This window comes from Gymnoscopelus microlampas (assembly GCF_963454915.1).
Source record: "Gymnoscopelus microlampas genome assembly, chromosome: 1".
NCBI classification, from domain to species: domain Eukaryota; kingdom Metazoa; phylum Chordata; class Actinopteri; order Myctophiformes; family Myctophidae; genus Gymnoscopelus; species Gymnoscopelus microlampas.
The window spans coordinates 46,106,532-46,131,049 of NC_139962.1; the positions used below are offsets into that span (position 1 = coordinate 46,106,532).

At 40.9% G+C, this 24,518-nt stretch overlaps 1 protein-coding gene across 1 annotated transcript in view; it reads left to right on the top strand.

The window, feature by feature from the left end:
• Positions 1–32: 32 nt before the first annotated feature.
• Positions 33–24,518, top strand: part of hkdc1 (hexokinase domain containing 1) — a gene marked incomplete at both ends in the record, with an annotated part of 27,702 nt that continues 3,216 nt past the window's right edge. Inside the window, 21 exons of the mRNA XM_084055149.1 lie at positions 33–95; positions 1,337–1,499; positions 2,088–2,245; positions 2,503–2,625; positions 3,097–3,192; positions 3,359–3,458; positions 3,953–4,136; positions 4,376–4,531; positions 4,665–4,898; positions 5,220–5,361; positions 5,889–6,045; positions 6,543–6,682; positions 6,898–7,017; positions 7,475–7,570; positions 7,697–7,796; positions 9,046–9,155; positions 9,618–9,760; positions 15,498–15,653; positions 16,631–16,718; positions 16,927–17,072; positions 19,308–19,442. Of these exons, the coding sequence (XP_083911275.1) occupies positions 33–95; positions 1,337–1,499; positions 2,088–2,245; positions 2,503–2,625; positions 3,097–3,192; positions 3,359–3,458; positions 3,953–4,136; positions 4,376–4,531; positions 4,665–4,898; positions 5,220–5,361; positions 5,889–6,045; positions 6,543–6,682; positions 6,898–7,017; positions 7,475–7,570; positions 7,697–7,796; positions 9,046–9,155; positions 9,618–9,760; positions 15,498–15,653; positions 16,631–16,718; positions 16,927–17,072; positions 19,308–19,442 (2,810 nt within the window). The remainder of the gene's footprint in view (positions 96–1,336; positions 1,500–2,087; positions 2,246–2,502; positions 2,626–3,096; positions 3,193–3,358; positions 3,459–3,952; positions 4,137–4,375; positions 4,532–4,664; positions 4,899–5,219; positions 5,362–5,888; positions 6,046–6,542; positions 6,683–6,897; positions 7,018–7,474; positions 7,571–7,696; positions 7,797–9,045; positions 9,156–9,617; positions 9,761–15,497; positions 15,654–16,630; positions 16,719–16,926; positions 17,073–19,307; positions 19,443–24,518) is intronic.

The window sequence follows — 24,518 nt, forward strand, 5'->3', positions numbered from 1 at the left end:
AAGACTTGCATGGTGGCGGATTACTAGTCAAGATGTTTGCTGTTCATCTTCTCTCCTTTTACTTCTCCAAACTACAGGAGGATCCCACAAAGAAGGTAAGAAACACTGGTGTATAACATTTTTTTCTGACAAACAAAACTTGCAGTGAAGTTGTAAGAATCATCTTCTGTCTTATAGTAGAGTAGAGAAGAAAATGTATTTCACTGATTGGCCCAAAGGAAGTGCAACATAATTCATGAGAGATAACAGGGCAGGCCTATTTGATGAAATAGCTCATTGTTTTAACAGATCTCTCATCTGTGTGACTTATGTGGGTTGATTCAGAGATAAGAAGAATGTCTTTGCTGAGAAATGATTAACGTTTTTCAGAGGCAATGCCATTACTCATTTTTAGGGTGGGAGAGGGACACCCACCCTCACACACACATTGGCACCCAGTCAGGTGTTTGACCAAAAGGACCTTGTCCCCTAAAGGTGTCACTATGGTGACAGTTTGAGTTTGTGTGTGTGTGTGTGTGTGTGTGTGTGTGTGTGTGTGTGAGAGAGAGAGAGAGAGAGAGAGAGATACTTTACAGTATATCTAGCTCACTCTCTTCTGTTTTTGTGGCCCCACCTGCAGTGACTGCGCATACTCTGTCTGTCTGTCTGTCTGTCTGTCTGTCTGTCTGTCTGTGTCATCCTTCATGTTGTATGATCACTCCCCATTTAATCTTTTCAGATTGGATTCCATTGATTGTCCATTGTTGAAGAGAGACAATGCTAGAGAACTGGATTAGACATTTCACTCTGAAATGTATTGCAACGATCGAGCCTTGAAGCATGACAGCATACAACTGCAAAATAATAGTTTTACACTATTGTGGCAACTGGTAAACCTTAGTACAGCAGCCTTGCATTCTGGGTTACAATGGGTTAAGAAAACCTCTCCAGACATCTTTATTTTGTATTTGTTTTATTTGGCCTGGAGGATGGAGAACAAAGAACATGAGCTTCAGAACTAATGGGAGGAAGGAAGGACTCTTCCTCTGAAACCTGCTGACAGGATTTTAAGAAAGTCATCAGTCTATTACACAGTAAAATCCTCAGTGTTATTTTATCAATATGTATCAATTAGTTACTGAGAGCGGAAATAACCAAATGGACCCGTAGTTACCACTGAGGATTGAGGTTGCCTGAATAGCATTGGATACTCTCTCTTTCTCTCTCCCTCTCCCTCTCTCTCTCTGTCTCTCGGTTCATTTAATCCCTCTGTAGTACAGCTTTCACGTGATGGAAAACCTTTCCCTCCTTCTTTATCAGTTACTTATAAGTTTCTTTTTTTTAAATGTATTTACAGGTGGACAGGTTTCTGTACTCCATGCGTCTCAATGATGACCAGCTTATGGACATCTCAACTCGTTTCTTAGGTGAAATGAAGAAGGGGCTCTCTGTGGAAACTAACTCCACGGCAACGGTTAAGATGCTGCTGACACACGTCCGCTCCACGCCTGATGGCTCAGGTGACTTTACCAGAGGACTCTTAGGAGGACCAATGACCCAAACTGATTGTTTATCTTATTTTGACGGTTAATCAAACAAAAAGTACATCGTTTTTCCAGGCTTACTTAGTTATATAAGCCTATTTTTCTTTTAATTTAACTTATTTTAACTTTGATTGGTCCAAATAGGTTTTAATTATATAACATAAGTCTAATAAGTTAGACTTGTCCGGACAAAAACGTTGTGTTGTTAAAAACGGTAAACCTCTGGATGCCCAGTGGCCTAGCGGTTCAGGCGCATACCACATAGGCTCTAATATTCGAATTCGATTCGAATCACCATGCCGACGACCTTTGTTGCGTGTCACTCACCGTCTCTCTTCGCCTATTTCCTGTCTAACTCTGCTTTGTAGTATTTTAATGTAAAAAAAAAGAGAAAGAAAACAGTAAACCTCCTGAAAGTTAACTAATTTTATAGGTTCTGCAACACTGTGTTCTGGTCCAAAACACCAACTCCCAGAAAGGATACAGTTGGGTTAATCAGTAAATACTTCTGTCTGTCTGTCTGTCTGTCTGTCTGTCTTGTTATCTCGCTCTCTCAACTGTCAGAGAAAGGTGAGTTCCTAGCACTGGATCTAGGAGGCTCCAGGTTCAAGGTGCTCCAAGTTAAAGTGAGAGAGGATGCAGGGAGGAGAAAGAGAGGAGTGGAGATGGAGGAGCAGATCTTCCCTATGCCTAAGGAGCTACTCAATGGGAAGGGAACTGAGGTGAGGAGAAGGAGAGACGAAGATCGCAAAATGGTATAATGTACTGGTTAAATATTAAATAAGGTGTGTGTGTGTGTGTGTGTGTGTGTGTGTGTGTGTGTGTGTGTGTGTGTGTGTGTGTGTGTGTGTGTGTGTGTGTGTGTGTGTGTGTGTGTGTGTGTGTGTGTGTGTGTGTGTGTGTGTGTGGGGTCTATATCTGTCTCTCACATTTAATGATCCATATTGTCTATTTCTCCTTCCATCTGTTTTGGGGTCAGTTATTTGACCATGTGTCGGAGTGTCTAAAGGACTTCCTCCGTCAGAAGAACATCAGCCTGGAGGACAAACATGCTCTGGGCTTCACCTTCTCCTTCCCCTGTCAACAGACAGCATTGGACCAGGTAAGTGACACTACATGGTAAAACCAATATGCATGTACTGTACCTGGCTGCCTTCTACTCTAGTCTATTCACGCAGAGGTACAAAACATGGTTGTCATGGGAGTGCTGAAAACACTAATAGTAATGAAGTGATAAAAACATAGCTGAGGAGCGAGTTACTAATTTGTGCTGGTGAAATAAAGTGTCCCATGGGGCTTATGAATCCATCTTACCTTGATAAAAGGTCCTTGTTTTGATAGCATATTGTTTAGACAGGTGCTAGGTTTGATGTTTACGTGGTATCCTGGTTTATTTGAGGCACTGCATTTATTGCCTTTGCACTCTATTTACTGTGTGTGACTACTTACTGCTGTTTGTTGACTAGGGTTCGTTCATGCTTACTCTGATTCACTCTTCACTCTGGATAAGAGTGGCTGCTAAATGCCTATATTGTAGATTGTCCTGTCCTCTCCGCTCTTCCCTTCTTTATAGGGAGTCTTGCTGAACTGGAGTAAAAATTACCGGGCCCGCGGCCTCCAGGGTAAAGATGTGGTGCAGGCCCTCACAGAAGCAATGAACAGGACCGGGGTATGGGACATCACTACTGTACAACACCATCAACTACATTACCCATAACTCATCACAACACCCAGCAAAACTACTAATTATTATTTTAAGATAATTATATATACACATATATTTAGAACCTATGAAAAAACAACGATACAGAGTTGATCTCTCTCTCTCTCTTCAGGATATGGACATAGAGGTGTTAGCCCTAGTCAATGATACAGTGGGGACTATGATGACCTGTGGGTTTGACGACCAGCATTGTGAAGTGGGTCTCATCATTGGTTAGTGTCACTCTTTGGATGTCAAACGCTGTGAATCTCATTTCTAATTCTAACCATCTCCAACAGGGAGAGGAGACATAATCATTGGTAGTGGGACATGATATACATCTGCACAGATATCCTCTGAGATGTTTCTTCATGTAAACATTTGTTTACATGAAACATCTGTTCTCTTCAAAAGTGTATTATGTTTCTATCTTATATTTATTCTTAATTTACCCAGGGAAAGTTGCTGAGCACAGATGCTCATTTTCAGCAACACCCTGCACACAGACAGACATATTTATTCACTCAAACCAGTGGCCTTATTATTTTTAGCTGATAATCAATACTATTGTAAAGAAAACTATGTACAGTACTGAAAACTATGTACAGTAGTGAATGGATAATTACGTTTTTGAAAGAGCTTGGTGCACCCTCTAGTTGTTAAAAGTGTGTGTGTGTGTGTGTGTGTGTGTGTGTGTGTGTGTGTGTGTGTGTGTGTGTGTGTGTAGGTACGGGTACCAATGCGTGCTACATGGAGGAGCTTCGTCACATTGAGCAGGTGGATGGAGACGAGGGCAGGATGTGTGTGAATACAGAGTGGGGGGCCTTCGGAGATGACGGGATGCTGAAGGATTACATAACAGAGTTCGACAGGGAGATTGACGCAGCCTCCAGGAACCCTGGGAAACAACTGTAGTGTTTCATTTAACACTTAATTTAACTGGTCTATAACAGGACATAACATAGTATAACATAGTGTCATGTCATGAATTATGTCAACTCATATGACTTACAGTAGCATAGTATAGCATTTCATTGCCAAATAATATCACAATTTCCTTTTTTGCAACACAATATATAAAGTAACTGTCGTTTTTTATTCCTGTCTGTTTCTCTCGTTTCTGGCTCTGGCTCTTTCTGTCCTACTGTAGCTTTGAGAAGCTTGTCAGTGGCCTTTATATGGGAGAGTTGGTCAGGCTGGTTGTGCTGAAAATGGCCAAACTAGGACTGCTGTTTGACGGATATGTTTCTGACGCTCTGAGAACCAAGGGGAAAATAACCACAGCACACATTGCAGCTATGGAACAGTAAGACCTATCTATCTGTCCGTCCGTCCGTCCATCCATCCATCCGTTCGTCCGTCCTTGTCTATAATAAGTCAGTCAATACTAAAATTGTAAATAGTACTGTTGGTTTGTCTTATCTGTTTGTCTTTGTCAGGTATAAAGATGGGCTGACAAACACAAGAGACATTCTTCTGGATCTTGACTTGACACCATCGTCTGATGACTGCATTGCGGTGCAGCACGTCTGCACGGTAGTCTCCTTCAGGTCCTCAAATCTAGTTGCTGCTGGGCTGGCAGCCATTTTGACTCGGGTCAGACAGAACAGAAAGCTGAAGACCTTGAGGATCACAGTGGGGGTGGATGGAACCGTCTACAGGACACTTCCACAGTAGGTGTTCATAGAAACACCACACATGCATCAGAACTTTCACAAAGAGGTCAAAGCATGTTGCATGGATCAGAGTATAGAGAATGGGTGCAGGGCCTTGATTTAAATTAATGTTTAACAGTAAGTACCAAAATGTGAAGCCTTATAGGCCTGCACTTGAAGCAAACATGCATGAAAATGGGGACAAATTGAATCACAAGTTTCCCCTACTGTAGCTACTTCTTAAAATATTATACAATATTAGAGAGAGAACTAGTAATACTGGAACATACTGGACTATATGATGATAAAAAAGTAATAATGTGTAATAAATAATTGCAGGTATGCTAAACGTCTCCACAAGGTGGTGCGCCGCTTGGTTCCTGACTGTCATGTTCGATTTGTTCTGTCAGAGAGTGGCAGCAGCAAGGGCGCTGCCGTGGTAACGGCTGTTGCCCAGAGACTGGCATCACAGAGACAACAGGTTAGCTGGCTGTGGATTTCATGCATAGATCGGCTATTCAGACTGACGTCATATTGATGACATCAGGGATCTCCATATATGGGCATAAAAGGGACACAGACAGACAGACATACAGATACAGAGTTCTCTATATATGGGCATAAAAGGGTCAGATAGACAGATATGGAGATTTGCAAATTTAGATAATTCCAGTCTAGACAACCACCAATCCGATGCCGAGTGGGACGATCGGTCTGACCGATCACAGAGATTCTGTGCATTTATAGATAGATACAATAACTGATATATCTGGTAATATATCTAATATATCGGATATATCTGGCACCTGGTTTGAAAACATGCATGCTAAAATCTCAGACCATTGGTTTATTTGAAAAATATATTTGTTTTGCAAATAACACTGACTGAGAAGTATTTGCTAATGTCACTGATTGTTCTTTAATTCTGTGCTAATAGTAGTGATGTTTAAAGTGTATGCTAATACCATTGGCTTGTTGTGTTCAAGTGTATGCTAATACCACCTGCAGGTGGACAAGACGCTGTCCTCCTTCAAACTGTCCCAGGAGCAGCTTAGCTTGGTCAAGGCCAGAATGAGGGCGGGGTTAGAGAACGGGTTAAAGAGTAACGGCCCCTCCGCCTTAAAGATGCTGCCGTCGTTTGTGTTCCGTACCCCTGATGGCACAGGTTAGAGACCAGCATGTCAAACCCCACTGTGATATACACTGACCTAGACGCATTGTCACATCTGTCTTGAAATACAAATCGTTGTAGGGTGGAAACCTTGTATGTCCAAAACCGTCACTTTTCAGAAAATGGAAACGAAACGTTTGTAGATCAGCTATTTTCACTACTTTTGCTTGACACTCTTGTATGACGAAGTAGAGCATTAAATGACCAAGTTGAAATTTGGAAACAAGGCTTCTGCCTGACAATGAAATGAACCAGGTTTATATAGAAACAAACTAAATATGGCTGCCGATGTTGCTGTAAGTGAGAGCTTCAGGAGACTCAGATTAATGACCCTGTGACAACCTCTAGCTCACTTTGTTGTGAGGAAAAACTATGAGATAATATTTTCACTCTGTTCATAACATTGATTTTTTATTTTTGGGTGAATGGATAGTCAGTTGTTCTCTGAGCATATTGTTTAAACGTTTGCATCCATGTTTTGTTTTTCCTAGAGCATGGTAAATACCTAGCCTTGGATCTGGGAGGAACCAATTTCAGAGTTCTGTTGGTGAAGATTGGTAGTGGCTCTGTACGACTCTACAACAAGATCTACCCCATACCACTGGAGATCATGCAAGGCACAGGAGAGGAGGTGGAATTAAATACAGATTTATTTGCTTCATCTTATGGACACACCCAATATTAGGTTGAATTAAAGTATGATTTGTAAATATTTTAGTCCAGGCATTAGGAGATTAACCTTAATAAAATCAGTCAGATTCAATTAAATTGGCTAATTGACAAGTTTTTTTTACATAATCATCAAACCATGACCCCCACCCCCCCTCCCTCCCTCTGCCTCCCTAGTTGTTTGACCATATAGTCCAGTGTATCAGTGACTTCCTGGACTACATGGGGATGAAGAATGCTCGTCTTCCTCTGGGTTTCACCTTCTCCTTCCCCTGCCAGCAGCAAGCCATTGACTCGGTACAGAGTCACATTTTCCTGTTATATCTTAGTAACGTGTGTGTGGAGTTTGAGTGCATTTACTTTTAGGTATAGTTTGTTGTAACTACAGTTTCCTTACAATATAATATTGGCAATAGTAATTTGCATGCATGACTGTCTTAATGGTCATTAATAAAGATTGTACCAAAAGTTAGTTCTAGCATAACAGCAATTATCTGTTATTAAATCAATCTGTTCTTTACTCATGTCTTCCGATACAGTATGATTGGAACACACATATTAGCGCTGGCAGAACACAGGGAACACTCTAACTGTAACTTATTTGAAAGAAATTGAGAAAATTGTTTAATGTTCCAAAATGATTAATGGCATGATGCAAGCCATGCACTTACATAGCTGCATATTAATGCCAGAGTGTGTATGTCCATGTAGATTGTTACTGTGTGATCTTATTTGTTCATTGTTTGTTCTGCAGGGAACATTAGTGAGCTGGACAAAAGGCTTCAAGGCCACAGACTGTGAAGGACACGATGTGGTGGACATGCTGAGAGATGCCATCAAGAGACGGAATGTAAGTCACAACACTATAGAGATGATGAGTGCAGCAAAGTAAAAGGCTTGTTTCCTGCCTCACCGTACTGTACAAACAATTGTCATCTAGGAATTTCACTTTATAGCCTGTGTGTTTGTCCAACAGGAGTTTGACTTGGACATAGTTGCGGTTGTAAATGACACGGTTGGAACCATGATGAGTTGCGCCTATGAAGACCCACAGTGTGAGATTGGACTTATAGCTGGTAAGCATAATATCTCTTTTATACTGTTATGTTGTGTGCGGGTGTCGCCCACCGAAAATAGACGATCTACAAGTTCACAAGCAACTTACAAGTGCGAATCAGAGTAAGCATGACCCCTAGTCAACAAACAAGGTAAATAGTCACATACGTAGAGTGCAAAGAAAACAATGTAGTGCTTTCAAAGAAACTAGGATACCAGGTAAACATCCAACCTCCAACATGCTTTCTAAATTACATATATACAAGATATGTGGTCAAGAAAAAACAAATCTAAATAAAACTAGATAAAGTGCTCCTCGGAGCACAGGTCTCCGCCAGGTCAGGTAGGTTATTGTGGCCTCCTGGTGGCGCTATAATAGGCCAATGTGAAAAGGGTGCCATTTCTTCTTAGGCCTTGCACGGCAATCGGACACTGACTGCATGCATGATTTGAGGCATTTTGTTGAAAACATTTGTTTAGCTAAATTAGACCTGCTGGTGGCGCTATAAAATTTGCAAAGTTTGACCGCAGTCGGATGGCGCGTTCATGATTTGCGGAATTTTGTGCAAAACAAGCCACTAATGCAAACTTTAGGTAAAAACACAAATCGGCCGGTTATAGCACCACCATGAGGCTGATTTGAAAATGTTCAAATGGCATTTGTTCCTCTGCCTAATGGGAATGTGCGTGCTAAGTTTCACGGAAATTGCATGCTGTGTTCATGATTTGAGGCATTTTGTTCAAAATGGAGCACTCCTGCAAACTTTGGAAGCCATTTTTAGCCAATCAGGATGCAATATGAAAAATCTGAAAGACCCGTTTCGTTTAATGACTATAGAGATACTGTGTACCGATTTGCGTGATTTTTGGAAAAGATCTGTAGGAGTACAGTCAAGAAATATGTTTTGCACAAATCGGCCTCCTGGTGGTGCTATAAAAGGCCCATGAGAAAAAATTGGGGCAGAGGTTCTGAATTGGCATCCAGGGAGTGTGTGAGTGCACAGTTTCGCTGCGATCAAGCCAACGGTGCCGGAGATTAGCTGTTCACACACGGACACACACACGGAGACACACGGACGGACAGACGGACGGACAGGGCCAGGGGGCAACACATACTCTCGCCATGCCTTTCGGCCTGGCGGAGACAACAACAAAACAAGTCACTAAAATATATCTGCATAGTAAACTAGCAACCATCCAAAAAAAGGCTTGTAGAGTGGCAACAGTGGCTCTTCCTTCAGAATCTTACTGCGGTCTTGTGTTCCACAGGGACGGGTAGTAATGTTTGTTACATGGAGGAGCTGAGGAACATCGAGAAGCTTGGCAGGATGGGAGGAAAGCTGGAGCGAGAGGAGAGGATGGAAGAAGGAGAGGAGAAGGTATTTCAGTAGACAAATTGTTATCCACACAGTATTACGCGTTTAAAGGTCAAATCCAGATTTGTTTTGACCATAAAATAAATTACTTACATTGACACACATTGACAAGGCCCCGGTTCGATTCCGGGGCCGGCCGAGACATTTTCTGCTTGTCAATGAGTCCCCTTCTCTCTCTCTGTGTGTTCTGTCTCTCTCTCTCTCTCTACTGTATACCTGTAAAATAATGTCAACTAAAGCCCCCCCCAAAATAACATTAAACCATTAATACCGGAGGCCGATTCTACAAAAATGTTGAGCTTGTACATCTGCTATTTTTGAGAGCCACTGTTCTAAACCACTGCTCTACACCCAAAGAGTTTTCAGAAAAACTTAAAATCTAAAATGACACAGATGCTTTCCCGGATTGAATGGGTTAAAAAAAAGGATATTGCATTCTGCTCTCAGAAGGAAGTGTGTACAGAGGGAGAGAAGAAGATTGGACACAAGCAGAGGATGTGTATCAACACAGAGTGGGGGAGTCTGGGAGAGGACGGCTGCCTCGATGACATCACCAACCAGTATGACAGCCAGGTGGATCAGCAGTCATTCAACCACGGCAAACAGAGGTTAGAGAGCCCTGCTGTAGCTCCATACTGTAAAACATCAACTTGTCGCTGTCGGGCAGAAACCTAGCCTGGTAAACCCTCCCTCCGGAAATCTCAAATGAGATTTTCCGGAGGGAGGGGCTTTACCAGGCTAGCAGAAACCTCCCATCTCCATATTCTAACTTTTTGTGGTTTTGTTCGTAAATTAATGCCCTATACTTGATACTACAGCGTCACACAAAAGCATTTTATACCTTGGCTTTTACAAAAATAGCAGATGTACAAGCTCACAGTGCATCACATCTGCTATTTTGGGAAAAAAAAACTTCTCTTCTGAGGGTTTCTGGCACAAAATATTTTCAGATGGGTGTCTGCAGCCAAATATATATCAATTTGCGGGTTCTTGGCATGAAAAAGTTTGAGAACTACTGATTTAAGTGTAACTTTAATTCACTGAATAAAACATGCACGCACACACACAAACACACACACACAAAATGTATTTGTCTTTCAACATCAGTTGATACGCTGCTATTCAACTAGAATTAGAACTGCTATTCAACTAGAATTCAAAGAAGAGTACAGTAACAGTTAGGGTAGATTACAGTTGTTCTGTTATGACACAAGCAGGCAGAGGTTCCATTTAGGTTGAACATCATTTCACCTCATTGGACAAAGTTTGAGAAAAGATGCTCACCACTCTGTGGAAAGTATCAATGAATTATTAGAGGATGTATTCATAATGAAAGGTGTGCAGCGACATCTAGTGGCTGAATGTTGTCATATCACCATTTCAAGAATCAAGGTTTATTTATTTGTCACTAGGACTACTCGCAGGTATCGAAATGCTATTATGTGATGTCCTCAAGACCTACTGTGTCACAACATAATAAGATAAAATCGGAAGAAGCCTTCAGCAGACTAGCAACTTCAGCATGGCATAACCATAATTATGTGCAGAAACTTAGTGTTTACTATAGCGGCAACAACACTTGGGCTTAATTCAACACTTTTATAAGTGGGCCTACCGTGTATTTTAATTCAACACTTTTATAAGTGAGCCTACCTTGTATTTTAATTCGATACTTTTATAAGTGAAAATAAATTTAAATTTAATTTAAGTTAAATTCATTTTATTGACAATGACATATATAATATATTCAGATTCAAATGATCATGGCTACGAATGCCTTATGGACTTTCTGACTTTTATAATACTAGAAGTTCGGGCCGCTATGCGGCTCGAACGTCTAGCGTGACGCGTCGTTCACTTTGCAGTGCCACCTTACAGGCACCTCACAGTGTGAGAGAGAGTTTTGTGCTCTCCTAAATCCACGGCAGGCTTTGAAAGTACCCACTTCAGAAAGAGGTGACGTGCATCACCTCTCCAATGACCAAAACCCACTATGGAAGCCGTCGAACTGGTGCGATCTGACGGCATCCTAGAATTTATAGGTAGGATGTGATGTCATGTGATGTCATGCTGTCGTGAGATTACGTCACACTGGCGTTGTCATCGTGATGTCAGATTACGTCACACTGGCGTCGTATACATACTGACAACCGACATGGCGCAGGATTCAAATTGTATATTGTATATATATATAGATGATATTTACTATTATTTGCATGTCGTTATGAGACGCAAGATGAATCTATGTGACCTTCTTTTGACAACAAGAGGGGGGAGCACCGTTCCTGGAGGTACTGCAATACCAGGTCGATGCGTGGAGAGGACGGAGCAAGCCCCTATTCCATCTCCCAGTTCCAAAAAACAATTTAACATATGGTCCCCGGGTAGGGGGCGTATCAGATATTAAACTGATAAGAACAGATTTTTTTTCTTTTTCTCTTTAACAAAAAATACAAAATCATATTTTTCCTTTCTTTTTCATTACCAAACAAAAAGTACAAAACCTTTCTCTGAAGTGTAAAGAGAGACCCAGTGTCACCTGGGCTACTCATTGTATCTGGTGACTTGGGGCCAAAAAGGCAGGGGGGCTGGCCTGTGTCAAAACCCACAACCCTCCCACCAGTCACCTTCTCTCCTGCTTTCCTCTGTGGGCAGTCCCTAACCAGGTCCCACATTCGAAGCATCTCTTACATTTGGGTTCAGGACAATCTGTTACCCAATGTTCATCCGACATACAATTTTTACAGTAAGCAGGTGTCTTGTGGCTAGGGGCCACTGGTGAAGCCTCTTTCTCCCTGCTCATCCGTGGGGCCTTCTGGCCCCCCTCCCCGCCCGGAGAGAAAGGCCCAGCGTCGCACCTTGCGGCCGTCGCTGGGGCCTCCTTCTCACCACTTGCCGGCGTTGTCGGTTTTGGGCGCTTCAAGCCCCCCTCTATCCTGAGAGGAAGGCCCAGCACCTCCAGTATTGGCAGCTCCTTCTTTTCCAGGTCCACCACCACCTGCCCCACCCTTCACCGGGCAGTCCTTTACCAGCTGGTCCGTGGACCCACAGGCGCAGCAGGCCCTGGGAAAAGGACTACCATCACATTGTCTTTCCGTGTGCCCATTCCCCCTGCACTTCTTGCAGAACGGGGGCTGCCTCAAGTAGTGCAGGTAGCCCCTCTCTTCTCCTATGGCAAAGAAGGCAGGGGGATGGGCCAGACCATCGTGCCCTTCTGGGTCTGTGTTGAAAAAAACCTGAAGCTTTCGCTTCCCTGTCCAGAACCCATTCTTATCAAACACTTTTGTGGCTGTCTCAATGTCCACCTCCCCATAGCCAGAGAGGAACCCCACAATGTCCTCTGCGGTCACATGGGGGTTGTACATGGTTAGAGTCACCAAACAATAGTTCGAATGATCCAAGTTCATCCCCTTAAAATCCTTCATTAGCTCCTCACCTCCTCGCTGCAGATTGTCATCAGCCACCTCCCAGGTCTTTTCCTTAGTGAAAAAATAGGTCACATCATAAGCTTTTATAATATATTTAGAATAATTTACATGTCCTTATGAAACGCAAGATATTTCTATTTAAAGTGATTTTCTTTTGACAACAAGAGGGGGGTGCACCGTTCCTGGAGGTACTGCAATACCAGGTCGATGCGTGGAGTGGACGGAGCAAGCCCCTATTCCATCTCCCAGTTCCAAAAATCAATTTAATATATGGTCCCCGGGTAGGGGACGTATCAGATATTAAACTGATAAGAACAGATTTTTCTTTTTCTTTCGAAATGTTTTATTAAATCAATTACAGTCATTTTGCAATACATACATTCATAGAATGGAGACTTATGACTTATCGACTCAGAACATTCAAAAGTTTTCTTGAAAAAAAGTGGTTTGGGCTGTGCAGATACTACACTTGATCTTAGCCAAAAGGCCGAGAAGCGATACCCATAATGGGTTTGGACTAGGATAGTGATTCCCAGCAATAACAATCACCGTTGTGATTCATGTATGTATATTTTAAGCGTCACGTAACACTAATTAATATGAACAACGCTCGGCAATAAGGAGCTATAATGACGTCGGGGAGTCGAATATTTCATAAGACAATAAGAACGAAAGTTTAAAACCGTTAAGCCCGATGTATACTTCGTCGCACGACGGTGACGGTGTCGCTCGTCGGAATAATAGCAGACCTATAACACCACAACGACTTACGAATGCCATGAGTTATGGGTTTGTAGGTCTGCTTTTTCTCTTCCGGCACGCGACACCGCTTCCTGGTCACGTGGCTCACCAGAAACCAATAACAACTTTGAAAGGACCCGGACGATCAAAATGCCGTTTAAAGCAATAGACTAAAGTTGTATTTATTCTCTAATTAACAAAACCAGAAGAGATCATTAATTCACCTACTAGCCATTACCTATTCTGAAATAATTATCTGTACAACGTTAAACCTTTGTGATCCATTTCCACCAACATGGGATGGGCAACAAATAAGTTTTTGCACCGCCTGGTGGAGAACAATCGTAACTACATGTGTGAAATGGCGTTACCTTGACATTCTTTGAACAAACACATTTACACGATATTTCAAAACAACAAGATTCATCACTACAGGAGCGTAAGCGTACGCCACACACACACACACACACACACACACACACACACACACACGTAAATAAATAGGTCTAAATCTGGGATGAATTAAAGGTTTTTAGGACTTTTAAATAAATGCCATTGTTTTCTCCCACTCATCACTCGGAGGCTTTGAAGAGACAAATGTTAGTAAGTAAATGTAAGTTTGTTAACACATAATTAAGTTACCAAGTATTAGGAATAGGCTAAAAGAAAACCTTACCATGGTGTCGTTGGTCAGAAAACTGTACGTCTTGTGTAACCTCTAGACGTGTTACAACTTTCCCCGTTCAGTCTGGACATTGGATTTAAAGGTTAACCCTGAAAGAGGAATTAACAATTCTGGGTTCAATGGCTAGATGTATGCCATAGACATACAGCAGGCAGAATGGAACGAAATCAAGCCCCTTCCTTAATCTCTTGACAGGTGTTACCGATGATACTAATTAAGGGCTCTGTTCCATTCTGGTCAAACAGACTCAGGGTATTGTGTAGCCCTGGGCCCCTGGCTGGTAGGTATTGTGCATGTTGGCTCACTGGAAACACTCTGCTACACACTACACCAGTGGGTCTCAAATAACCTCGTTCCCAGCCTTACTCATCTGCAAAGAGAAAAGGGTCTCAAAAGGATGATCGAGGTACCCTCATGGTCCCTTGAGGGGGTTCCAGGGGTGCCCAGCAAAAGTAATTAATACAGCGTCACAATATTTTAACCACTTAAACCATTTATATGTTGGCTATTCAAAAATAGCAGATCTACAAGCTCTTTCTTTATATATATTTTTTTGAATTTTATAACATAAATCTTCTCTTCTGGGGGTCCCTGGCACAAATGAAATTCAGATGGGGGTTCGCGAATTTGGGGGTCCTTGGCACGAAAAAGTTTGAGAACCACTGGCCTAAGCGACGTGTTTTGAGTTTGTAGATCTGCTACTTAAGCTGTTTTTGAATTTGAATCCTGAAAAGTAGTTTTGGACACAGGTTTCCACCCGACAGAGACGAATTACGAAAACATTAATCGGTTAAACCCTACACTTCATTGACCGGTGGTCTTTTCTTGGTCCCCATTTTTTTATAGCAATTACGGAAAATAAAAAGATATATAATGATTTTCTTTTCCCTGAAAAAGTTTTCAATTTACATTTTGTGTTATTTTTAAGAATAAAAGAAAACAATTGTAGAAAAGGTTACACTGTACAGGATACTTGATGGATGAGTCGGACACAATTTTGGGGAAACACTGTTCTTATTGTTTCCACCCAGTTGGAAAGCAGTCTCTAGTTGAGCAAAGCATTTTGCTGGCCTTGGATCAAATCCCACCAGAACCGTTTAGCGTGTCCTCACCCCACTCTCAGCTTTCCTTCACAGTCCAGTGGACAATCAACAGTTCATTCATCTACAAGCTTGTACATCAGCTATTTACGCTTTTTATTTTCACTTTCCTTTTTTCTTAAAGTATAAAATTATTAAATATGTCAGTAATTTCTTACTATATTCTAGTGTAGCCAGTTGTTGTCATATCTGCCCTGTGCCATTTTGGATGTAATTTGTATGTTCCAATGTTCAATGTTCAATATTCAATGCCAAAAACACAATACAACTGTTAATAGCAATTTGTATGATAATTAATCATCAACTGAAATTTTGTAATAGTGACAGCAGTGTGTGTGTGTGTGTGTGTGTGTGTGTGTGTGTGTGTGTGTGTGTGTGTGTGTGTGTGTAGGTTTGAAAAGCTGACTAGTGGTCTGTATCTAGGAGAGGTGGTTCGGCAGGTCCTTTTAGATTTAACCAGGAGGGGCTTGCTGTTCAGAGGGCACGTCACTGAACCTTTAAAAACACCTGGGATATTCCACACAAAGTACCTGTCGCAGATTGAGAGGTAAGAGAAGAGCTGTGTTATTGGGGATTTGTTGTTTGTGTGCATTCTACGCGTTAGTGTTTTGTTTACAGGAGTGACTACCTAGAGATTCGTTCTGTTGTGGTTATCCTATCCTACTGTATATTAAAATTGGCATAAGGGAGGACCGGCCGGCCAGCCGGCTAACCTTTGATGTCGTGTTCCTGTCACCATTACTCAGCCATAACCATATATGGAGTTCCCAATCCAGCTACGCCCAAATATAGAGTGTGTTGTCAAACCTCAATGTGTCGTCATGGCGTCAGTCAGATTGGCGGTGCGAAGTAGGTGTGAGGGCCAGAACTCTAGATGTGAGGGCCGCATAGCGGCCCAAACCTCTAGTGTTAAAAACCAGTTGAAATGAAAATTTAGATATTTTTTTTACACTTTTAGAGCATATCCGTGGTGAGGGAGTTATCAATAGATCCCAAACCTTTTGTCAATTTTTCTACCAAAAGTCACTAGAAGTCTGATCTTAATTTCTTTCTGTCAAACAAAAACTTAATGTGTGATTACACCGGCAGGTATTAACCAATTTCAATCGATAATATGATGACAGGCACCTGTCAATCAGTTTTTCAATTAGAGCTTACCATATGCTAGACACTAGAGGACAGTGCCACTCTGTAGAATTCAGACAATGACGGCAGAAGCAGCATTACAAACAGACGCAGCTAAACAAACGTTTTTACACATTTGTTAACAAACATATGAAAAGAAACGTTAATGCTACTGCAACCCCAAATGGCGTTGCAGTAACATACATTTTATTTAGCACTGCCTTGTTGCAGTGCACGACACAGAGTTTGAATCACATAATCGCTGATTGACTGCTTCACTAGTAAATACATCACAATATGGTCACGAAAAGCTGGTCTTTAAGTCTGTCCCGCTACTAGTGTGTGCTGTATCTGTGTGTGTCTATAAAGTAATTCTAATTTATGTCTGTCTCTCTCTAGTGACCGTCTGGCTCTACTGCAGGTCAGATCCATCCTGCAACAACTGGGGCTGGACAGCACCTGTGATGACAGTATCATAGTCAAAGAAGTAGGAGATGGATGGATAGATGAATGGATGAATGAATGAATGAATGAATTAATGCTAACCAGTGTGACAATATTTTGTAGTAAACTGCAGTTCAAATGCATAATCCTTTTAATCAAAATGTTCCCATATAATCAAAACATATAATCATCACTGTAATCAATTAATGTTATAGTATAATTAAATTTGTTTTTCTTATTTTACCATACAGGTGTGTGGAGCTGTGTCTCGCCGTGCAGCCCAGCTGTGTGGGGCAGGAATGGCAGCTGTGGTTGATAAGATCAGAGAGAACCGATCATTGGACCATCTTGACATCACTGTAGGCGTTGATGGAACACTGTACAAACTGCACCCACAGTAGGTCTAACAACAACAACATAGATTGTCACTACGGCATTCGTCGTTACACAAAGTTATTCAGCTGAGAAAGTAGTATTTGATCAACACTTTATTTGAATAAATTGATTAACATTACTCTCAATAAGGAAAAGCCAAACTAAATGCTAGTCTCACTGAGATTCCCCAACAGTGTGGGGACAGAGTTGGCTGACCGAGACCATGGCCAGCCTCGTCATTCTGTAAACCATGGAAGGTCGCTGTTTTCTGCTCTGTGTTTTGGTTCCTTTGTGCCTGGATAAACTCCAGTGTCTCCTCATGAATCTTTCTAAACCAACCACAGCAACTGTGTTTGGCAGTCGAGTTCTGTCCATGTTGGCATGGTGAGATCAGCAGCGAGGTCACTCACGTGGTAGTTCAGAATGCACTGGCACTTTAGCTTGCATTGTCACTCTCACAAATGCCTTTGGCTAAAATGTTACGTTTGACAAATTGGTATGTGGCAAGCTGCATTGTCACATTCGGTCTCTCTACAGTTGATGACAGCCTGTACTGGGCTCAGATTCACTCTGCACCTACTGTATAACAAGCAATAAGGTGTTCCTTATAGTATATAGAGAAACATTATCAGCTTATCACCCGCCCTGTCCCTCTATCATTCCCTCTCCCAGGGAAATTAAAAGCTGGGTATGTGATAAAACTCATTATGTATAACTCAAAGTGGGTGAGTATGTGATTTGTTTTTGTTAAAATATTCCTATAGCAATCTTTGCTAGAGTGTTTGTTCATTAATGTGGGTCTCCCCATCTCTCCAGCTCTTTGGAAAACAAAACCAAAAAAAAAACGATGTTCCGGATCAGGAGAGAGAAAGTATACAGAATAAGTGGAATTGGAAGTGATGGGACAAAAATGAGCAGATAAAATTGCAAGGGGAACACTATCAAATTGAAGCTGATAACCTTTGTGGGGTTCTTTCTCCGGATTGGATGTAATTGTTATCCCCACCTGAAAATGTATTTTCTGTTTACAAATGTGGTGTCTACGCCTGTTTGAAAAGACGGAAAAGCAGATGTCTCCTGGTGTAAATAATCACGAGTTTCGAGGAGTCCGGAGGAATCGTTTCAACAATCACTTTTTATTGTCAAAAAGACGAACAAGGTACCAGGCCAATGTAGTACTGTGCACTGTTTCTGTCTAATGTCAGTGCCTATATACTATACACATTACTGGCTCCGGGGCGGGGTCTTAACACCCGCCTCTCATTGACAGATCGATCATCCAATCGCAGAAGCTCTAACTCCCTGCAGCAGCCGCTGCCGGGAGGTGTGTAACAAATTAGTATGCGGGCACAACAGTATTCAGTTTTTAAGCATATATCATAACTAATACATTTGATACTTAATTTCATTAGTTAAACAACTCCTTGTTCAATTATCCACATTCAATATTTCACACACATTAAAATAATACCAAAAAGTATTCCCTTAAATCATTGTAAACCAAAGTTCCACTCGTACAATCCTATTTAAAATACAGTTTCATGTTTGGAGCTTTTAGTGTAAATAAACAATTGTCCACTGTGACTTTATCTGTACTAAAATATAGTTCTATGAAAAGAAACTTTAAAGAAAGACTATTGTCTACTATTTCTCATCCTGAGTCTACTTAGAAAAAGTTACATTTACATTAGCCATTGCTTAAGTCTGGTGACCTTTGGCTTTTCACAGTCAGGGAAAAATACTGCAACTCAACTTTATATTATCTTATCTATGTTTCTTACAAGCTTGCTTTTTGGCTTCCAGCAACTATTTGACCTGTCTTGGAGAATCAGTAAAAAAGAGGAACACATGATTAGTGCTATTTACATTGATGACTACCCTCTGTTCTTTATCAAAGTATTTCAGTCAGCCTTTGAATCTTCATCAGGTGATGTACTCATCACACATCTCTATGTAAATGTGAGGACTGATTAGTCCTTTGTTAGGCAACCTCTGTCCTCTTTGCTGGCACAGTAGATTTTGAGTGAGTCATCAATTTCTTTAATCTAGTTCCTTATTATTACACTAATGTGTCATAGCAAAATAACCTGGTAGTAATATTCTCATATTTAATAACTACTTGTAGTCCTGAATATACCACACAAAAGAGCTGGAGAGATGGAGAGACCAATGTTACTGATTCTGAACAGACACTGATAGCAACGATTACTATAGGAATATAGAGCTTTAAAAACACTTCTTCTTTTTGCTCCTCCAGTTTCTCCAGAGTCCTCCAAGAAACAGTCAGGACATTGGCTCCTCAGTGTCATGTGAATTTCGTCCTATCAGAGGAGGGCAGTGGGAAAGGTGCGGCCCTCATCACTGCTGTGGCCACACAGGAGCAGCTGGACATGTAACTACCTGGAACTAAAAGGATGCATTGGTTATGGTTGTTTATTATCATCCCTGCATACGGTGCACACGTTGTCAATGTGATTGGAGCATGTTGAAATGAAACACATACTGTCCATAGACGCAAAACTGCTGCCAAGCTTTCCTGCCCAGTGACGGACGGTTGACCTCAATAAGATAATTGACTCCTGCACTCCTTCTCTGTAACGGCCATTTCTTAACCACGTTCAACCTGACGTCCAGTCGTCCACATTTGCAATTATATGTATATATTTAATTTTTCTGCTATTTTTGCATAAGTGGTTAATGTATACAATCCAGGGTGGGTCACTGTCTGCCCTGTTGCTGGTCAAGTCTTACAGTAGCAGTAGTAGAAGAGTAGTAGTAGTGATTATGTTAAAGCCTAATTGATATGCCATAGTACAATTTTCGAGCTAACAGTGTGATAAAAAATAACACAGACATGGTGGGAAATTAATTGGGCTTTAAGGCTTTTTTTTTGTGCGTCAAAGTATAAACTAAGCCTTAATATAGATATGAAGTACTCTTTTCTATAGCCATGCAATAAAAAAGGTATATTGAGCCAGCATCACAATGTATTATCAGCTCCAGTGGTGACAGTGTGATTGTATTGGTTACATACTAGTGTATATGATTCTCTGTATGCACCAATACAGATCCAAAATAGGCTCTTCTGCCCTGAAATACAAAAAGTTTTTTTTTCCTTTTAAATTTAAAAATGCATTTTTATGGTTTTCTATGCAACCCATTCTGTACCAAAAAATATCCATTAAGTCAAGTATGTCAAGTCACCAATTTAAAAAAAACGTATTAATGCTGTTTTCTTTTGAAACTAGTGTTTTAATTCAATTTGTTTATTCTGTTTAGGCCTGTGGAACTCATCCATAAAATGTCTGTGAATGTATCTACGAGAATTACTGTCATCATTCCACCATTCAAATCCTGCTTAACAATGGCATTTCAAAATAGATGACATTATTAATTATATTATTCATGTATTCCCCTCTCACAACGCAATTGAATGATAATAATAATAATTTATTTTTAATGACTTATGCAATGTTTTTGCAGAATATTCCAGAATACATATTATGTGTTTTGTATTGGATAATGGGGAGAGAAAGTCTGTGTTGTGGGTGTGCTATAATTTTAAAGTATTTATTTTTGTTTGTGCATGTGTGTCATTGTGTGTACCGCATAGACTGTACAGTATTGTGCTTCTCTTTGTGTGTGTATCTGTTTGTGTGTGTGTGTGTGTGTGTGTGTGTGTGTGTGTGTGTGTGTGTGTGTGTGCGTGTGCGTGTGTGTGTGTACAAATGTTCGTGCAATGCTTGTGTTACTGAGCAGTATCTGAGCACTGATAAAAAGATGGAGGAGTGGAGGAATCCTGCTGACTGAATACCCCAACAAGAAACACAACCAGTGATTGTTCTGTGTTGTTCTGGATGCTCTCCCAGTCCTTGTGATCGTCTGTTTGTCTGTCTACCTGTCTGTCTGTCTGTCTGTCTGTCTGGCTAGCTGCTTGTCCGCCTCATTGTAGCCTACTCTCTGTTGGTATAAATTTCCCCTTTAAAATCTTTTTTCTTTCTTTGTGAGTGGCATGTTTATAACACGCCAAATTATAAATTGTGCATAAGTAACTCTTTGGTTTTCTCTAGTCTGGTTTGCTCCTTGCTTAGGGTAGTGTGGGGGTTAAACCTGGCCGTATTTCTTCCAAGAAAACTCCAGATGTCGCCAAATGCTATTTCAACCCGTTCCATGGCTACCACTACTCCTTGCTCAACGCAACATTTCACCATCTCATCTCATCAAGGTCAAGTTATTCCACCAAAACGATTTTGAGGTAAATTGATCAGATTTTTTGTATTCCTGAAAAAGTTGTAAACACAGTGTAATGAAATTTTACGTTTTCCACTTATATTTGGTATATCAATAGGGTTTAGTAGAAATAATCCACTTGTTAAGAGAAAACAATATGGTATGGCAATAAACAATAATATATATTTACATAATTACAGTTTTACAATGTTAATTTAAATTAATTTCAATGTGTTACTTTCAGTAAATTATCATAATGACTTTTTGCTGATTTTAGAGACTGTATTCACTTCAGACATTACATAAGTTTCTGAAATATAAGTTTTACATATGATTTATGAGAACTACTTTAAATGGCCAACATAACACAAACTTATTTTTACAACTGAATGTGGAATTGTGTGAGTTCTCAAAACATATTTTTTGTTGTAGTAAAATGTTAAGGTTAATGCAGTAAGTGATATTTTTGTTCTGATAGCAATCATTGCTATAGTGATCAGTAACAGGGGTCTATTTGTCTCTCTAGCTCTTTAGTAAACAGAAAATGCATTTTATGGTCGGGATACCAATTTTATCCAATCAGGAGAGAGAACTCAGGAAAATATAGGATTAACAAGTGAATTTGGGATTAGCAAGTGAAATTGGAAGTGATGACTCAAAGAAGTGCACAGATAAAATTGGAAGTGGAACACTATAATATTGAAGCTGTTAAATGTGTATTCTCCTCCTGATTGGCTGAAATTGGCATGACCTGCCAAGAAAAAGGACGTTAGGGTTCATATGGTTAACATTAATGTCCAAAGGTTCAAGGTTCAAGGTTGTATTTTATTGTTACATCTTGTGTACAGATAGATAAGGGAAAACTTATTTTTGTTTGGCTTCCTTCAGACAATGCAGCAGCATAGGTAATAATAATAATAATAATAATAATAATTGTAATTATCATTATGTTTATTATATTATAAGTGAAGAACAAAAGTCAGTCGTTCTATACTGATAGGATAACACTAGTAACTATTTTTTTGCTCTTGTTTTTAATTGGTAAAAAAATACTTTACTTTCTTAAATGTACTTTCTTTTACCCCGCAAAACAACAACTGTATGAACAGCATAAATAAAAGAAAACAGACAAGCACAGCAAAGTTGCATGCTAACAGGTGTGAGATACTTCCCTTACACCTGTAGGTGTAAGGGATTAGCACGTCGTTACCATACTACCAGCTGCTGGTTAAATGTCACACACGCACGCACGCACACACACACACACACACACACACACACACACACACACACACACACACACACACACACACACACACACACACACACACACACACACACACACACACACACACACACACACACACACACACACACACACACACACACACACACACACACACACACGTGTGTCTCTGTGCGTGCGTGCGTGCGTGCGTGCGTGTCACTCAATCCAGTAACACAGTAAAACTGAACATGTGCACACACACACAGCTGGGCTGCTGACATTGCAGGTCATGCAGCATGACTTTCTTTCTCTCTGTCTCTTTGTCTTCCTGCACAACATAGTTTGTCTTCTTCCTTTCCTTTTCCACCCCTTCTCTTCCCCCTCTTTCCTGTCTCTACTGTTCTCCTCTTTGCTTTCTCTTTATCATCCTACATATCACTCTCTGTTCAGCATCTCATTAACATTTCTGTTCAAATGGAGTTTCTTTTGGGGTTACTGGGCATTCCTCATGGTGCACTGCAAGGTGTGTGTGCGTGCGCGTGTGCGTGCGTGCTTGTGTGTGTGTGTGTGACAGAGAGCGTGCACGCACCATTATGATTGTGTATCTGTGCATATGTGTCTCAGTTATGTGGGTGTCAGTCTTTGCCTCTCCTGTAAGTTAACAATAAGAGCTTTCACGCACGCACGCACGCACGCACGCACGCACGCACGCACGCACGCACGCACGCACGCACGCACGCACGCACGCACGCACGCACACACACACACACACACACACACACACACACACACACACACACACACACACACACACAGATAAAGTGCCTGATGTGAGTCCCCCTGAACTGTTGGTTCAGGGCAGCTGAAATATTGGTTCTACAAATAGGTCCACATTAAGATCTGAATCACTTTGTCAGTTCTGTTTCATTGTGTTCTGTTTGGATCGGACCAGCTGTCTTTTCGGCTGTACTAAGCACTTCTTTTTCATTTTTTTGTTTTCCCAAGAAGAGAGGCCATCACTGTTTTTCTGTAAAGCAGGGAGACCAGCACGCCCTGCTCATGGCTCTGCACAGAGGATGGAAGCTGCGATTGGAACGCATTCAGACCCCAGCGTGCGGTGTCTCCATCAGTAAACCAATACACCTTGATGCCCCAAAGCACTGGCGACATAGCCTCTGTCAGTGTCTCACCTGTTGGACACAGTCACCTGTGGATGGTGGGAAGTCTTCATCAACAGAGGTAATAAGCAGTCTAACTGGCCAATTTGACGAGAACACATTATCACCATTACAATCAAATGAAGACACCAAGAACTGGCACTGTGATTAGCTATTAAGGTGCCACACAGCTGATGCTAGTGTTGGCTAGTGTTGTGTGGAAGATAACTCAGAGTAACTGGGATAAGCTTTAATACTTTGGCTGTGACTGGAATCACTGCTAGAAGCAGTCACATATCGTATTGTTTTAAATGTTTTTTCACAGGCACCTGTAATGTAATAGAAATAAGTCCCAACTAAGGTTATTAGGGTTGACTACAAATAAACTAAAAACTAAAAATAGGTATGGGGGGGCACAAAAACAAACATTTTATTTAAAGGCATAGGGTAAATTATATTTTTTTGTTAAAATAAGTGTTAAATAGCTCTATATTCTGATAATACTCATTGATATAGTGTTTGTTAGGTAACAGCAGTCTCCCTGTCTCTCCTGCTCTTTAGTAAACAGAAAATGCATTTTCTGGTCGGGATACCTATTTCATCCAATCAGGAGAGAGAACTTGCACAGAATACAGATTAAACAAGTGAAAATGGAATGGAATTGATGGCACTAATAGTTGGGCAGACAAAATTTCAAACTGGAACACTATAAAATTGAAGCCGATAAATGGGTACTCATTCCTGATTGGCTGACAGTTTTCCACCCACCTGAACATTTCTTTTCTGTTTATTAAAGAGCTGGAGAGACAGGTAGACCACTGTTACTGAGTAAGCACTCTATAACAATGATCAG